The 18,535-nt window shown below is 46.4% G+C and overlaps 1 protein-coding gene across 1 annotated transcript; it reads right to left on the reverse strand.

Annotated features, from left to right (window-relative positions):
• Positions 1–255: 255 nt before the first annotated feature.
• Positions 256–18,182, reverse strand: GDPD4 (glycerophosphodiester phosphodiesterase domain containing 4; the record flags this gene model as incomplete). Its single annotated transcript, XM_084305853.1, has 16 exons — positions 256–324; positions 800–891; positions 1,569–1,789; positions 2,609–2,691; positions 3,688–3,835; positions 5,416–5,573; positions 6,374–6,598; positions 7,123–7,273; positions 8,061–8,143; positions 8,483–8,628; positions 10,166–10,259; positions 11,477–11,575; positions 13,009–13,068; positions 16,747–16,840; positions 17,493–17,596; positions 18,000–18,182. The coding sequence occupies 16 exons, from the start codon at positions 18,180–18,182 to the stop codon at positions 256–258; spliced, it is 2,010 nt and encodes a 669-aa protein (XP_084161979.1).
• Between the last annotated feature and the right edge of the window lie 353 nt (positions 18,183–18,535).

Raw genomic sequence — 18,535 nt, forward strand, 5'->3', positions numbered from 1 at the left:
GAGCTTGACACAAAAATTAAGAAAATTAAGGAGGTGGGTAGGGTGCTAACACCATCATTAGAAGCTTTCTGCACGCTTCATAGATCTAGAGCTGCTCTGCACCAATCCTTTTGCCCTTTTCCAAAGGAAGCTATTGCTTTTTTGCACATCTAGCCTCCAAAATGCTCCAAAATTGCAAGCTTGGAAAGGTTTGAGGGCTCATCAACACAGCTTTGAAACCTTGTACTTCCCTTTCACCTTTCATTTATGATGTGTTCATTCAGCAGAAACACCCCTCTGAATGATGATGATCTGAATGCCACGTTCTTCCCCTTTCCCAATCCCCTGGAATAAGAACAAAAGAGGATTGGAGAGCCAAACTGTATTTAAAACATCACTTACAATTTACAAAAAAAAAAAAAAAAAAGTGTTTTATTATCTGTTCAAGTAGAAATGTATGGCTTAAACCTGGAGATGCTCACACCTCCCTTGCATGGGCATGGAATTCCTCCCCCATACGTGCCAGCAGCCACCAGGAGAAACGAAAATCAGAATAAATGCCAGGATGCAGAGCAGGTAACAAAGACCTTCCCAAGGGAAAAGCAAACTGGACACCTCATGGAGCCAGCTCACGCCTAGCTCCATGAAGAAACGTGTTGTGCTCCTGGTTATTGTCCTGGTGGTTACATGGCCAAGGCACCAAGAAATCCTTTAACACCTGTGGAAAATACTTCCTCGCCTACAGCCAGGGTGAAGCCTGTCCCGTTTGGGTTTATGGCAGGACTTGAGGAGGGGAAAGGAAAATCTGAGCTGTCCCTGCCTGTGTTATGGAGAGGCACAGACCCTGGTGGGCCACCCAGCAGCACTTGACCATCGTGGTGGGGCTGGCGAGCTCCTGGGGCTGGAGAAGACCTGAGAGGAGGAAGGGAGATGGTGGACAGGAGGCTGGAGAAATGTGGGCAGCCAAGGGCAAGGAGGACCAGAGGGTGTTTGCAGCGAGGATAAAACAAAGCTGCACAAACAGAGGGCTTACACGCTGCAGGAGGGCCTACAGGATGAGATAGCAGTGGGCTCAGGGTGAAGTGGTGGTTCCTACATGAATGCTGCTGGGGAATTTTAATCCTTTCACCATAGTGCACAGCTTCGTCATGGACACAGCCCCATCCGTGCTCCCCTACACCCCAGGAACCCCTGCCAGGCATGGGAAATGGCTCCTCCTTGCCAGGCAGACCCTCCGGGCAGGCTTCGCTCTCCGATCCTCTGCGAGACAGCAGGTCTGCGCCTCCTCCTTGCCCCTGTCAGGCCACGACAGCAGGCATGTTGCTGAGCTCTGCAACAGAAGACGAGCAGTGAGCTACTGACACACCTGCAGCTGTTCTGCCAGCTGTCACGAGCAAACAGCTTGGCCAAAAATAAAAAATAAAAAAATCCTGCAGTTGGGTCATTTTGTCTGCTCCTTTAGTCCAGAAACCTGGAGCATGGGGGTATCCCCAAGAGATCTGAGAGTGCTCGGTGCCTTTGTGTTCCCTTTTCACAGCATCCCACAGCAATGCAGGTCAGAGGGGACCTCTGGAGCTCTCTGGTCCAACCTCTGCTTGAAGCATAGCTCAGGTTGCTCAGGACTTTGATGATGGCACCCGTCACCAACCCACCCGGCAGGCCCCCGGTGCCCCCACAGAGGCGACCCCGAGCAGGATCCATCTCCTGCCCCTCCTCGCCCCGCTCACCTGTCCTGAACTTGTTGTAGGTGCCGCTCTCCAGCATCGAGCCACCATCGTGGGCACAGCAGGAGAAACTCCTCTCTCGCCACCTGCCAGGGGCAAAGTGCTTGGATCAGGCCACTGCTTGCTGCGGTTCCCCCCGCAGCTCCCTGGAGCCCTGATCACCCTTTTTCTACTTTGTCAGGCCTGGTATTTGGGGTTTGCTCAGCTCTTTAGTGAGAAGGGATCTTGGTGCCCAGCTGGGATGTCTAAGTGTCCACGTTTCACGTGTAAAACAGCATTTTGAAGGCACTAAGCCCTCCCCATCCTTCCCAAGCAAAAGCAGAGCTGTCATCCATGTGGAGCTGTTAACCACAGCAGAGCTGAGCATCCAGCAGCCTGACCCCAGTTTCTCCATAATTAAACCTAGATAATGTCTTGGACAGCACTGGAGGAAAGAAAACACGGTGTCTGTGACACTTGGATATGTTCATCTGTGAGGATGGATTCCTCAGTGGCCCTGATATATGCAAAGAGACATGAGGTGCACAAATATTAAGGAGCGCTCTCCTCCTAGATTACATCAAATGTCCAAATAATGTAAATAGGAAAAATAGAAAAATCGGTTTGTTTTCCAGGTTTGACAACTGGACTCTGCTGCTACTCTCAACCCACCAAGTCTGCACTGAATCCTTTGGGTAGGCAATGTCTGAGTTCCCAAAAGGAAAGGGAAATATATAGCAAGCAGGAGCAGTGCAGAGGTTTTTGGAAACTTCAAGGCCTTTTTTTTTTTAATTATTCCTAATCCTTGAAGAGGAAGATGTCCTCTAGAGCAGTTTTAAACCTTCAGGTCACTGAAAGCATCCCTTCATTCCTCCGAGGGGGACAAGAGATCAGGCTAGCATGGCCGCTAGCAGCTCAGTACTTACCAGTGCAGAGCGAAGATGAGTGAGATGAGGAGCACAGAGGCCAGGTCCGTCAGGATCCACATGATGTTGTACTGCTGCGGCGTCTGGAAGAGAACAACAGAGGACATGTCCAACACCAAGGACCCTAAAACAAGCAAGAAGGCTGCTCTAGCCCCTCCTCGCTTCTTGATCATGGCAATTCAGCTCCCTGGTGTGCATGTGAATGCTTTGAGATATTTGGTGGCATTTGAAAGAGGTCACCTGCCAGCGGGTGTTGGTGCTAAATCATTAGTCAGTAAAAACAAGACTGCTGCGTGGCCACGGAGACTGGACCACATCACAGTGAATACAATAGGGACTTGTTTGGGCAGGCAGGCCCTGTAGTTTTCTTTGCTTGCCTATGACACTAATATTAACAGATGGCCTCTGGTTGCTCCTGGCAAAACTGTCCTTTAGTGAAAACCACAGAGGGGCTGGGTTGGTTCCTGCTTCAAGTCCAAGAGAATCTGAAGGTTTGTCCTCACATCAGACCTCCTCTGCCCTCAGAATGGACTGAAATGATGCAGTTTGCTGGATGGGAGATGGGAGAACCGTGAAATCTACTTCAAGAGTGTGAAACCAGTCAGTCAGAGAGGTAAGCTGAACGCAGGGACTCTGGTGAGACCAGTGCCCCAGGTGCTCCGCAGACCAAGTTTCTGAAGGAATGCAGGAGTTCCTGGGATTTAGGAACTTCTGACAGCAATAAGGTTCTTTAGAAGCTTAGAAATTGAAATCCTCGTGCAGTATCCACATATGCCCTCAAAGGCTCCTTCCTTTAACCCTAGACAAGTCTCGGTATGACTTATTTTTCCCTCGTGTCAGGCCTGAGTCTCCAAGTCCAGCCAACTAGGGTGCTTCTCCATGGGCCAAGAAGAACCAGGAAAGGGGGATGATGATACCTGGAGTGGCTCACAGGAATGAGGTGAAACAGGCTCACGTTAAATCCGTCTGCATGCAGAGGGACTTAATCCATTTATGAATCGAACCATGGTCTCTAAAGGTACCCATGAATATCTGACTCCTATTTTGTACCCCAAGAACAAGGGAGGATCACTGCTTACCATGAGGAAGAGGGGCTGGCTGAGATTCTTCAGCGTGTGGACGGCATTAGTGGTCACAGAGTGTGCCCCCGAGCACCACGCCAGGGAGAAGAGCCACGGCTCATTTATCACATAGAGGTTGGTGGTGATGTTTGCCTCCGCGTATTTCCTTTAAAAGACCAAGAGGCAATTGCCTTCATTAAGAAAAGCAAGGAGGTTAGTACTTCCTTGGGGCTGAATCAAGGAGAGCTGGCAATTCTGTATGGCAATTCTGTCCTAACTTGCTATGGGACATAGATCAGGAAAAGAAAGGAAGCCCAACCAGCCAATAATTGGTTGATAATATCTAATTCCAACCCCTGCCATGGGCAGGGGCACCTCCCGCTAGGTCAGGTTGCCCAGAGCCTCTTCCAGCCTGGCCTTGGGCACTGCCAGGGCTGGGGCACCCCCGGCTCCTCTGGGCAGCCTGGGCCAGGCCCTCAGCACCCTCAGAGGGCAGAATTTCTTCCCAATTTCTTCCCGAAGCCTCCCCTCTGCCAGGCTCCAGCCGCTGCCCCTTGTCCTGGTCCCACAGCAGAGCTGCTCCAGCCCCTGAGCATCCTCGTGGCCTCCTCCAGGCCCGCTCCAGCAGCTCCGTGTCCTTGTGCTGGGCCCAGAGCTGAATGCAGCGCTGCAGGGGGGGCCTCCCGAGAGCAGGGCCCAGGGGGACAATCCCAATGTAGTTGGGGGCTGCTAGCTCAAATTCAGTATTTCACCTAAAAACACATTTGTCATTTCCCAATAGTGTGTTTAAAATAATCTTAAAGCTCATGCTTCTTATGTTTGCAGTCAACAGCGGGCCATTCGTGAACTCCTTATAAGTTACTGAAATTTAATATGAAGCAAGGCCATTCCCTGTAAAACACTAAGGGAATGTATCATCAGTATGAGCACATGTAAATTTATCTACAGTCTGCCCAGGATTTACCCAGACAGATCTACCTAGCATTGTAAATGTTGGGAAAATTATCATTAAGAAAACATGAACATTATTATTATCCAAAGGGCCAAACATTTTCTTGCAATTGTTTTTAATTGGTTTTCAATGCTTTTGAGCACGGGAAAAGAAAAAGAAATCCTATGTACAGAAAGAGAGATGGATAGGTAAGACATTTCACGTGGGTTTTTAAAAATATCTGTTTATGTAAGAAAGACAATCATTTTGGAGAATCCTTCAATAAATGTGGAGCCTTCCACTGGAGAGAGTATTTTGTTAGTGTGTCCCAAGCAACAGAGACGGTAATGAAGTCTCCAAAATACCATCTACAAGAGTGTTGTGTTCTCTCACCACAGCATTATGCACTCACACTGATGTTTGTGGAGGCCATAGGAGGTTGAATAGTTGTGTTTTGTTTTTTTTTTTGTTCTCCATGGTTCGTTATTAGCAATATTGAGGATGGCATGTGTAGAAACCAGGAGACACCTGAATTCTTCTGGTTAGAAAATCCTCAGATCCCAGTCAAGTAAATATGGAATTGGACAAAGCGGGGTGCAATTACATATGCCACCTCTTGGCCCTACACAGAGTAAAGAGTTGGAGTGAAATAAAGTCCTTCAACTCCAAAACGTAACAGGGTCGGCCACTTAACCTAAAAGAGCTGTTGTCAGAAATGCTGTAGATCCTGGGGCTGGTCACTGGAGGGAGGCATTGCCACACACATGAAGCAAATGTCCTCGACAACAGTGTTTGGGGCTGAAACTGCAACCTACCGGATATCTTCACTGGACATTTCAGTGTAGGCCAGATTGAGTTTGACAATATTGTCCATCAAAAGGTCTTCAACTGGGGCTTTAGTGCCCATTGTCTGCTGAAACCCGGGAGCAACAGAGTGAACAAAGGACCTCATATCATTCTCCAGCCATAGGACCTGCAGGCGACAAGAGGACTCGGTGAATTCACAGTGAGCTCACTAATATGCTATGCCCTTCAAACAAATCCAGTAAAGATAAGATCTTGAGGGACTTAACCCAGCCTGTCAAATGATATATTTCTTGCAGTGATCAAAGCACATGGAGATTCAGGGTTTCAATTTGCAAGTCACTTTCATCAATAAATCAGTATTCACTGTTCCTTCTTATCAACTTGAAATCAGTAAGAACATTTCACACAGCCCAACAAAAGATGTGGTGTTTGAAATGAATGAAAAGGCTACTTTGGTGAATGGGAAAGGCAACAGAAAATACTCTGTTCTCCTTCCTCCTAGCATGGGAGCAGATATGGATCAGCCTAACTTTGGAAATCAATGGATATATAACCTGCTCCACATGGATTTAGCATCCATCCTAAGCAAGGAGTTCACAGCGAGGGAGGAAGGCAATAAAGCCTCCCAGCTACTTTAATTTAAACCAGGAAGTTTCTATGCAATATATAAAATAAGCAGGGGTGGCTTATTAGGGTGTAGGCTGACAGTTATCACAGTGGTGAAAAGACACAGTTAGGGGTCTAAGGCATCACTGGTCTATCTACACTTTCTGATTTGCTGTGTTGCTGTAGCATTGTGCCACTTTGTACCTGCTGAGGTACTGATAGTAGGAATATATTCCAAATGATGCCTCTGAAAACAGCTGGGATGCAAGGGGAAAGACTGAATGCTGGTGAAGTCCCGCCAAGCATGACCCCAATTCAGAGAACAAGAAAAAGGGATACAAAGAAGAGTGGCCAGCCTACCAGATGGGGTCTAATCCCCGACTCGTTGAGGATGACTTCCAGGGTTCTGTTGATCCACGAGTACCTGTAAGGATGTTTCTCTGGAGGGCGGTAGAGATCAAAGATGACAAGTTTATTCTGACTGTCTGCGAGGCGCAAGAAATTACTTAGCTTGTAAATTGACTGATTCATTGCCTGGTTTTGATCTGCCCTTGACAGTGAGCCCATGCATGAAAAGGGTTTGTCCTAGAAACGAATAGATACAAAAATGAAATCAGTCAGTCAGTCACATCTAGTAGTAAGCTGCATGCAAATATTTCATATCTCTGTGAAGGAAAATGTTTGACATCCACCCTCCATAGGTGAGGATATTCTGTTCTGCTTAGCTCTTCTACCTGAGAAACAGGGATAATTAACCCAGATGACACTGCTTCTGGGACATAAATTGTGTAGCTAGCTCTGCTGTGATTCTCTGTCCCACCACGTTAGCTGTATTACACACAGCACCTTGCACAAGCAGCTGTTTTCTTCTTTCTTCAGCCCATCTGTTCTGCTGCTGCCACGATAAGGAGATACAAGAACACCCACCAGCCAAATAAAATAGGTCTCCTGGGCCTAAAGGCCAAAGGGACAAAGCAAGGAGACCCCAGCTGATGGAGTTCTACTGACTTTAAGTCTGGGCTCAACAAAAAGTTTCTCTTCTTTCATACTAATAAGCTGTAGCCAGCTGGTGTCTCTTCTACAACATCACAGTCATTTATGGTGCTTACCTTAAGGAACCATGCTCCAGCATTCAACTCCTTCAGGGCATCCCAGGAGAACAAGGCTGCATTTTGAGCAGTGTCATTGGGATAGACCTCCTTGACATTGGTTGTCCTCCTCAAGCTGCTGTCATGCATGAGGAAAGGAACGCCATCGTAGCTGTTGGAGAGCAAGAATTCAGGTCACCTGGAGTGGAGATCATTCATGGCACAAGCAGAGTCAAACCAGGTGAGAACAACATCTGGGCCACCAAGACACCAAGCTATTCCAAGCTTAAATATTGCTGGGTGACCTTGGTGAAGCTGCACCTCACTGTGACTCGTTTCCTTCAGGGGCAAAGTGGAGATGGTGGCATTGATGCCTGCCAGCCCCTAAAAGAAAATGGGTAGTAACTTGTGGCCAAAGGCTCTTTTTGCTGACACCAGAGCGCCTCTACAGGTTTCAGAGGACTGAAGTTTAAATGGATAGGAAGGCAAAATTCTCTTCTATAGAAAGGTTTTTATTAATAGAACACCTAAATATTAGTATTTTAGTTACTAAGTGCCTAGAAACTGCTCATCCTGCCCAGTAGGTCAGAAGGTCATGGCAAAGAGTCCCATACACTAAGGTAATTAAAGGTCTAATAATTACGACAATGACAGCACAGGTCTAACCACAATTTTCTGGTGGTTTCTAGGCCTGATAAAACCTTCACTGAGGCCTGGAAGTCAGACCACAGTAGGGACTTGTCTTTATATGTTGCAGAAGTGCTTAAAATATCCTGTAGAAGTAATGATTTTTAGATAAAAGCTTATTAAGAAGAGCCATGTCCCACAGCCCTTAGCATCATGCATCAGCTGAGGAACCCTCTTCCAGCTGTTGGCAGAACCAAATTGCCCAACGTTACATGGCTCCAAAGGCAACAAAAGAAGTATCTGCTTTGGGAGGTGTGATGTTTTCCCCTTACCTAATGGTGACATCTGTTTCAAGACCATCCCCACCATGTTCAATTGTCTTCTGAAATGACATCTCAGTGTTTTCTGGTGCCAACTGTGGAAAAAAATGGCCTATGAGCAGACTGGCTTTAAACATACTCTGGACGACTCTGTAAATACTTTCTGTCTCCTTGTAACACCTGTTTTATATTAAAGGACCACCATTATCTTGTTAAGTCTCCTGTTTGCTTTCTTCCACCTTAGCCACCAAACCCACCATGTTCCCTGTTAGCAAACGCACACAGTGATCGCTTGGCTGACAGCTCCAAACTGAAATGTCTCCCCTTCCACCCTCCACTGATTTCTTAGGAAAAATAAAAAATAAAAATGATGATGATGAAGGCAACAACATATGGGATGAAGAAATGATGTAAAATAGCTTCTGCAAACCTACCATTGGTGCTCCGCGGTGTCCAATGAGGGCTGGCTTTGGTCCAAGTGTCCCCACCTCTCTGATGCAAGGCGAGTACATCCCCAGAGGTATCAAGAAAAGAAAGAGAAGGATAGCCAGGTATGGACCAACAATTACCACCTGAACAACTGCAAAAATTTGAAGGAGGAATGCTAGAGTTAATCCATTTGGTAGCACAGTGTTTGCCTTGCCATGTGACTTTTAATACAGCCCTCCAGCTAAATAACTGTTGGGCTTTGTCCCATCCCATTTTCCATCCCTTCTTCCCCTAATTTTCACCGTCTGTCCAAACAATACAGTCCAGGACAAAGAAGGATTTGGGCTGTTTAGGCTAGGATTGCAAGTTTTGTGCTGCAATTGCATCTCCCTATGCCTTCCAGCAAGACACAGCCTTCACTTCTTTTTCTTTAGAGATGGTGCAACGCAATTTCCCCCACCTGTAGAGGGATGATCCTCAAAAGAAGGATGCTTTTTATTTTTTTTCTTACTCAGATAAGAGCAGGCAACATTTTAAAGTTTCATTCCCCATTTTAAAAAAAAAAAAAAAAAAAGAGGAGGAACCTTTCTCCTCCAGTTGTGCTCCATCCCCTCCACAAGAATGCTTCCCTGGTTCCTTCAGACTGCTGTCAGTGGCTTTCTGTACGTGACATCCTACTGACACTGACTCTATGGGTACTGCATCTCAGAAACCTGCCAACTCATTACCTATGGTCTTTGGAGTCTGTTGACATGTTACTTAAGAGTCCCAGTGGGCACCCTTCACCTCAGAGAATGAAACAGTTCCTCTGAGAAGCACCTATGCACCAAAATTGCTTTTTTAGGTGGGTACCACCACCCCTATACACACTGTATCACTGGCTCTGAAAGAACTTGGGGTTACACCAAGCCAACGTATGAAGTTGAGTGACCAATAGGCACAGTGGGATGTAAAGTCTTGGGTCCCAAAATGTTCCTCCCTACCCCCAGCTGCAATTAAATGTAGAGAAATTCCTAGGCGGAAAAAGAAATGCTCCCACCAGCCTATTCTGTCTGAGGCCAATGGTTTCTGGTACAAAGCCACATCCAGAGATGGGTGTCATGTAGACAACATTGAATATATGGAAAAACTAGGTCAGAGAAAAAAAGCTGGTGCCAGAGCCAGGCTCTTAAGCAGTTGTTCTTGACTCCTTTCCTTACACTTCTTGGAGCTCTCAACACCAGGAAAGGAAAACAAAATCCTTTAACAACCAACTTGAAAGCTCTTCTCCCCAACTCATCTGGCTTTTCCTAGGATTCTCTATTCTGGACTGACTTTCTGAGACAGTGAAGCTGAGCATAGCAATTTCAGCCACTGGCTGCTCACTTCTTCAGAGGGCTGACAAAATTTCCATCCATGATCTAGAACTTGGGGACTTTAGCTAATCTCCTTATCTTTAGGGCTTGTCACTACCTTGGTATACGCCAAAACTCTGCAAGGTATCATGCAGATCACTATCAGATATAGGCAGACCCAAGACAATGCCTGGCGTAAGCCCCAGGCCTGCTAATTTCTCTGGAATAATCAAAAATTAAAGTTCACCTCCAGCTGGAGTGTGGATATGGGAGGAAAGGGCTCCTGCACACCTGATTTTCAACACTGACAAGTGTCTTTTGTCATACAGGGAGCAGGAAGCAGAGCTACTGTACCTTTCTTATCTGCTCTGATGGCATACAGAGCCATGGGCCAGGAGAGGAGGACCATGATGGTTATTGCCCCTATGTGGAGATAGGGGGCTGTGATCTGGCAAGGAGAAAAAAGGATTTTATTCGAAGGATGAAGCGTGGATACAGACAGAAACAAGCCCCAACACAGCTGCAGCCTCCCACATAGATGGGCTCCTGCTGTGGACACCAGCAGTTCATTATCTCCCACACCCAGGTTGGAGTGCTCCTCACTTCAGTATAAAGCTTTACTACTACACCTTTACTACTACACAAAAACCTGTGAACATCTTTCAGGGAGCAGCATTTTTAATCCAGTCTAATCCAATCCAATCTCATCCAGGCAACAGTCATCTCCACTGCAACTAAATCATCAATCTGATGTCAACAAACTGGAGTTTCCTCAGCCTTTCCTATCACTTGGTCCATGCCCAGTTTTCTAAAATTTAAGGTTTGGAGAAAGCAGAAGTCATTGAGAGGTGTCATCGTGTGTGATACTGTCTGCCCTGGACACCTGATGCCAACTTCTTTTGACCAGAAGCAGGATGCGGTTGCATCAACAAAGGTGCCACCTGAGATAGCCAGGATATCTGAGATAATTATGCAGGGCTAGTGGACAGGACACAGGATCTGCAAAAGACTCGTGTCCTTTGGGAACAGCAGCAGGAGGCCAGGTGAAGCATCTCAAAGGGCGTGAACACCCAAAATAAACCACACCTGTGGGAAACCCAAAAGATTTTGTGTCTCCTCTCCATTCTCCTCCCCTAGAGACTGAAAAGGGGAGGAGAAGCAGAAACTTCCTCTTTACCTTTGCCAGAGCATTAGCCCTGATTCCTGTCCTCAAGGGATGAAGCTCTTCTGGGTCACAGGAGACTGAAATTGGGCTAATGCTAAAAGCTGCTGAACTGGCATGAGCTGAGTAGGGAGTGAGTTCTTGCTCCAGTAACCCCACCAGCCAAAGGGTCTGATTTACCTGCCCTCAGTACCTGCTAATTAACAGTGCACTTACAACAGGTTTGCCAAAAAAGTTAAAAAACAGGACGTGACTTCCAAAAATGAGATACAATACATCAAACAGATAGCTTGATACCAAACTTCAGGTCTTGGCTCCTTCCTTCCTATGGGAAATGTTAAGTCTTAATAAAAGTTTATGCAAAACTGCACAGATTGCCAAGAAAACCCATGTGAAAAACATTTACCATATGGAATAATTTCCACTGATTGCCACACAATACTTCAAGAAAGCAGTGTTTTAGTGTTTTTTTCAAATAACCTCCTTTCAAACAAACCTCTTACCTGGAACGAGAGGCGGACTGTTTTCCACTGATCACCCCAGAGTACAGATAATATGAAGAGGGCTGTGATAGAGAAGCCCAGGACAAGAAAAGTCCCAATCTGTGGAGATAAAAAGGACATAAATAAACTTTGGCATTTCTGCATAGGGTGTGCAAACTGTTTGCCTAACAGGCTTCTTTAAGCAGCTTGGACTCAATAAATTTGGGATGCACAAGCTTGGCTGTGCCAGTTCATAGACAAAGAGATCTAATGGGACTAAAACCAGACCCACGGTGCTATAAATTGGATTTTCTGTATAGCAAAACTGATTTTACAAGTTAAGTACCTAGCCTGAGTCAGCCCTCAAGGCTCCCTCTATAGTCATGGGAAAAAGAGAGGAATTTACAGACGTGATCCATTTCCACTTGCTGTATGATAAGAGATGCCTCTCTCTGTCTGTTGATATAGATGGAGCCTAGATGAACAACTATCATTAAATCCTGTAGTTGGTTGAATTCAGAAGCACCAAATTAAACCCAAAAGAGACATCAGCACAGCTCCCTTATGCTGAGTTGCTTTGGAACTGGATTCAGCAACTGCAAACACTTCTGTAGTTCAGAAATAAGAATTTAATCTTTAACTAAAAAAAAAAGCGAAGGGCCAGCTCATTCTGTGCTGGGGCTTCTTGCCCAGGTTGGTACCAAGAAGTTATGATGACAGCTTTTCCTGGAACATCGTCTGTCTGCTGAGAACTAAACACAAGAAGAAATTGGACCAAGGCCCTAACCAGTCTTCAGGGACATCCTACAGATCAGCATCCTAATAATCAGTCCCTAATCTCTTCCATATAGGCATGCAGCCTCAGTATTTCCCACAGATTGCTCTTCAGCTTTCTGGTTCTTCCGGAGGCCCATTTTTGATAGTGAAAATGATTGTTTCCACTGTGTAAATGAAGAAAAAGAGGATCAAGTATTTTGACATTCAGCTATTCCCCTTCACTGCAGGATGTTCAATCTTATTACGCTTTCCCCTAAACTGCTAGAGGCTTATTTTTGACAAACCTCACCTGGCTTTCAAGAATTTCTGAAGAAAGGTGATTCTTATGCATCTTTTTGCAGCACTGTTTTTAAAGCTGCTGGATCCTGCTACAGGGACTTACGCTGTGCTTCTCATGGAAACTTTGCCTTTGTCTACATGTAACCACATGTAGGCTTGTCAAATACAGACATCCTCACCTCAGTGAGTCACCATGGGCTCCTTTTAGAGACAGTGGGGAGAAAAGGTACTTTAGGTGTGATTCATCTCATCTCAGTTTAGGTGTCTGTGACCAGCTGGATGATTTGCATCCTTGGAGGGTTCATTTCCCTCATCTGACTGCACAGGGAGCTTGGGGTGATTAGCTCACTTGGAGATTTCATTAGTGTGGATATTAAAACCTCCTAAGATTAATCTCTTCCCTCTCTCCTATGACCTAAGCTGTTTTGCATGCAGGGAAACAGCACAGGCTGATTGTTCAAAGCATGGTTAGGGTTACCAGAAAACCCTCTCCCCACCTTGTGACTCCAGTGCAGGTACAGCTGCTGACCTTCTGCAAGCAAACACATCGCTAGGACCTGGGAAACCAAGAAGAGATAGTTTGTATCTTGGTACAAAATGACAAAATGAGGCATTTCTGGAATTATTTTTATATAGGGAAGTCACTTTAGGCCTTTCTGCAAAACAGCAAGGCAGGGCAGGTGAATGGAGAGAAGTGGTTACTGCTACAGTAAATACGCTCCTGAAATGGCCAAGCACACACCAAAACTGCCTTGTAGGATCAAAACCTTCTCATGAGTGACAGATATTTGAGCATTTTGGGGTACACACTTTGTGAATACAAACTCTGATAGAATATGGCCTGGGCCAGCATCCATGACATGAAAAATATAGCAGCAACCTTAATTGTTTTCTATATATTTGTTGTCATTGAGGCATATCATCCAAGGGAGACAGCTCAGGGAGTAAAAGTCTCAAAAAAAAATAAATAAATAAAATACAGAGCAGAGAGCAAAGGAAACCACACGTTGACAGTAATTGCAAGAAATGCAAGAAATGCACATCTCAGAACACGGAAAACTGCCTTGGAGATTCAAAACCTCTGGTTTGTATTAGGTTAATCCCCAGCTGTGGCCCTATGGCTGGTGTGTTCCTTTCCCTGCTGGCAAGTTGGAGCCCTTGGGAATCAGGGTGCCATGAGGCACAGCACAGACCCCAGACAGGGCAGGGAACAACCTGAGAGGCCCTGAACACCAAGGATGAGGAAAACGAATCCATGGCTCTGCTGGAGACTATCTTCAGGTTGTCACAGACAACTGATGAACCTGGTGATGAGTTTCACCAGCCCAGATACCTTTTGATAAGTTTCACCAGCTCAGATGCCTTGCTGCTGTGCAAACACGTGGGTCTATGCTCAGGTGCATGGAGAAAGCTTCCCAACAACTGTAAGGGATGGTTGGGAACCAGTATCACCAGGTATGAGGGTTTAGAGAACAAAACATCTATTAGGAGACATCAGTACTCCACTGAAACAATAATTTATGATCCAAGTCCCTGCAGAAAAAGACACTTCCAAATTTTCCCCTTGTCTGCAAGCAATCTTACAAAGATTTGGTCCTTCCAAGGTGCATCCAAATGCCTATTTCAGAGGCTGTGCTCAACTCCACACTCCCCTGCTACTACGGTGTAACTTTCCTACAAAAGATGCAGCACATCTGGGGATGCCATTGGAGGAAAAGCTCATTCTTAGGGATAGAAGCAACAGCTCATTACCAGCTTACAAGAAGAATAATCACCAAGTTTCATCCTCGGATGGTGAAGGAGGAGCTCTTGCAGTTGTTCCACTGGTCACTGGAGGAGAACACATCTTGATGGACCAGTGAGACGATGTGATGTGGACAAGATCTGTCCTCTGTGTGCTCTGGCTCCTCAAAAGCTGCCTCAGGACCTGTCCGATCTGCTCTTCCACAGAGAGCAGCCGTGTTTAGCAGTGTCTTGCACAGTTCCACCTACAGCAAGACTTCTTCAGGCCAAAGGACAACCACCACCAGCAGGTCTGGCTCCTCCAAACTGCTCTCACACATACCCTGGGATTCACTGCAGTGGAGGCGTGACAGCACAAGCCAGGTTTCTACATTCACTTTCTGCCCAAAAAAACAAATGGAGGCTTTCAGAGCTTCCATGACACCCTGATCTCTTAGGGATAAAAGTTTGAGGTCCCTCTTTGGACTTCAGTGCCAACATACAATTTTGAGTCCTCTTAGTGTATGAATGCAGAGACCCCAGCACATATGAACCCCTTTACATTATAAAGTCATGAGTTACCTCCCCAAAAATCGCTTGGAATGAATGTGTTTGAGTGAAGAGAGGCAAATATCATCTGCTGTGTTTGACAGACTGAACAAGGAAATATTTTTCTTCTCCGCTGAGCCCGAACTGTCCTGCAACAAGACCCCGCAGCTTAACCTTTTAGCTCTAATGGGGATGAGAAGATTGCCTTGGGAGTGATAACAATTAAATTAATTGAAACTGATTGTCTGAAGAAAATTACACTGATGCATGCAGGCGGAGGGAGCCTTTGCACAGACAGCAAGTGCTTTGTTGGGCAGCACTTTGCCCAGCCACTGGTGGCTGCTGGGCAGAAGAGTGTTTGCTTCAGTGGTTCACAATAAGGATGTGGAAGGAGGCCTCGAGGCTCCAGTTGGGTGGAGGAAGAGATTATGGTGCTCACAAACAAAACCACACCAAGCACGCCTTGCTGTAAAATCTCTCCCTCAGCAAGGGCATCACTGTGCTCAGCTTTCTGACATGCTGGGCTGCTGATGCGAAATATCCCAAGGAAGCATTGCCTGGGTGAAGATCTCCAGTCCTCCCTGCAACACGTGGAATCCTCCCTCCTCCACAACACCATTCGATGTCCCCGCAGGTAAGGATGTCTGTCCCAGGTGATTGAAATTGGCTGATTCAGCCAAAAAACTGTTGAGAAGTAACAGGCAGGCAGCACAGCAAGCCTCTTAGGAATCATAGGATCATAGGAGTCTTGCCAAATTAGACGTGATGGACATAGCGATGCAAGCAAGCAGGCCAAGTGCCCTTGGAAATACCCAGTGACTTTGGGTGGATTAATTAACAGCTTCATGAAGATGAAGAGCAATGATGAGGCATCTTTAGCAAAGCTCAGAGTTGCCCAAAGTAGCACTGCAACCACCAAAGCACCCACACTGATCCACTGACACCAGGAAAGCCAGGTAGACCTAGCTAAATAACAGACATTAAGCTCTACAGCCACCAGCAGGCCTCAAAATCCTTGTAATTAAACATTGTTATTTGTCCTACTTAGAGATAAGTTAGTCCACAGCTTTTATAACGTTACTGATTGCTTGTAGCATGGCCAAGCAGCTGTCCTATTTCTCACTTCGTTATTTTATTGCTAGCACTGAAATAAAATCACTATTTATTTGTACTTCAGCAGGGACAAAGGGGCCTCAGAAACCTGTTGTGTTGGGCACTGCGTGAGCAAGGCTAAAAGAGGTTCCCTGCCATGGGCAATTTACGGGCTGGCTGTATGATGAGACGTCAATGAAGGGGTAAGAGCAGCAGGAACTGATGATAAAAGCCAGTTGCCTTGGTCACAGAGGTGAGTCAAAGCCACAAGCTCAGTCCCAGCACCTGGCATCTCAAAACGCAAGCTGGAGCAGGAATGAGACTGAAAGTGGGGAAAATTTAATGGGATTTGGAAAAGTGAAGGCCTCTCTTTGGGCATAAAGTTCAGGAATGTTTGGTGACCACATCTGCAGTCTCCACCTGGAGGCAAACCCTATATATAACCCTATAATGTTTCCCTTCTTCTCATGAGCTTTACATTCAGGATTTGAGGAATAACTGCTTTGACAACGCATCACCACTACAAGACTCAGATCTTCATACTTCCCTGCTGCCAAATATCAAAATTCAGCTTCCACATAACCAAAACTGGCACAGCTTTGCTTGTTTTGAAGGAGAAATGGGACAAATTCACCAAAGGGAAATCACTGAGAGAAATCACAGAACCTACATCTAGCTTAGAGACCCCTGTGCTGAAAATACTCATCTACAGGTGGAAGAGATTATCACAAATCCTCGTTATGTTCCCAATCCTCCCCAGGTAGCTACTGTCAAGTGTCAGGGCTAGGCTGAACTTTGGTCTGACACATTAAACCACCCCTGTACTTATTTTCTAGGCCCATAACTCACTCCTTAACAGGAGCCTTACTTACCAACAACAGCGCGATGTACATGAACAGGATCGCAGCCACTACCAGGAGAACAAGAGACCAGAGGAACCAGAAGCCCAGGTTCCCATAGTTATACCTAAAAAGCAATAAAACCTTATAATAGCTTTTGTGGTACATCTTACAATAGCTTTTTTTGGTCCTTTAGCACAGGGGCTGCAGGGAAAATATATTTGAAGGAGAAAATGCCAGAAAGCTGGAGGAGCTACAGAGGCGTAGCTCCTCCAAGGAGAGGGAGGGAAGCTTTCCTTTTTACCCAAAGGCTCAATAATATTATTACTCCTCCTGTCCCATGGTATTTGTGCTATCTGGATGGCATCTAATTTTAGGGGCCAGAAGGAAAGGATTTGCCTAAAACCACACTGGTTATTTCTCTGTTTCGAGACTGGGAGCATGCAATTCCCTTTGCCCTGAGATAGCCCTGCTGCCAGCCACTACGCTTCTTCAGAGGGAACAGGAGAAAGAAAAGAAAACTAAGGGAAGGAAAGAGTCATTTAGTCCCTTTCATTCACTATTTTTGCAACAATGGTTGTTATCTTTCTCACAAATCCACACTTAACACTTGTACAAGCAAAGGGCAGAGCCTCAGCAGAGAGACCGTGGGAGTTCATTTTGGGTGCTTGAACCAAGATGTTAAGGGATCGAAGCTTTGGCTTGTGACTGTATTGCCCTGTCTGCCTGGGGTGTCTCGTTAAAACCCGAATGGGAAAGGAGGAAAACGAGGCACTTACCAGTCGAAGTTGTTGTAGTCATTTTTCGCTTCACCCCACATGTACAGGAAGACGAGAGAAAAGCAGAAAGCTCCAACGAGCAATGGGAAAAACACACATTCCCGCTAGAGAGGGGGAAGAAGGACAATCGGTCAGAGCCTCATTTACTCCAAAACAAGCAGGGCAGGCTCCTCCTTGGGGATCTCCAGCAGCCGCCTGGACGTGGGGCTGGGCCCCCTGCTCGGGGTGGCCCTGCTGGAGCAGGGCTGGCACCACAGGGACCCACAGCTGCCCGACACCACCAGCCACTCGGGGACACCCTCTGCATGGTGGCACAGACAAATTGAGCCCACCAGAGAAGCACAACAACCCCTCCAGCCCCTGGAGCTGCCATCTAGGACACCAAGAGACCATGGTGGGCTCTAAGGGAGGTCAGGCCTTTGACCCACAGCATCAACAGCTTCTCAGCTGGGACTGACTTCTCCCAGTGCAGAAATGAATGTTTTTGCTGATTCTGAGCTGATTTACCGTCTTGCAGCAGCATTTCCCAGGCTCAGTCCTTCTGCGTTGGTACCGCTTCCAGCGGCAGCTGTAGAAACCCGCCAGGCAGGAGATGAAGGGCTGGTGCTCGTACCTCTGCAGCAAGTGCCGGCGTACCACCTTCAGCTTCCCAAACTTGATCCTCTTGAGGCTGGTGGAAGTGGCCTCCATCTGAGGAGCTTTATCTCATCTTCCTCCTGCAATGAGATCACAAGAGTGATGTGAGTCTCCTTGCCTTTGAGGTAAGCTTGTCAGAAAGAGAGGAATTGTTCCCAAGAGGATGCCGAGACCAGCAGGAAAGGTGGCTGAGGACACCCCACCTAATTTTATACCCCTGAGAGAGATGTCTAGAAGAAAAGTACAGTCATTGTGAGTCCCCTCGGTGGTCTATGGTTATAACTTTGGTGCTCTGCATCACCTCTGAGGGAACCTCTGCCTCTCTTTCACTATACAGGGAAAGGAAATCATTAACTTCAGCCCTCCGTGCAGATACCCAAATAATGTCAGATGAACCTGCAATGAAC

The sequence above is a fragment of the Netta rufina genome (assembly GCF_964035555.1).
Source record: "Netta rufina genome assembly, chromosome: 1".
Lineage (NCBI taxonomy): Eukaryota > Metazoa > Chordata > Aves > Anseriformes > Anatidae > Netta > Netta rufina.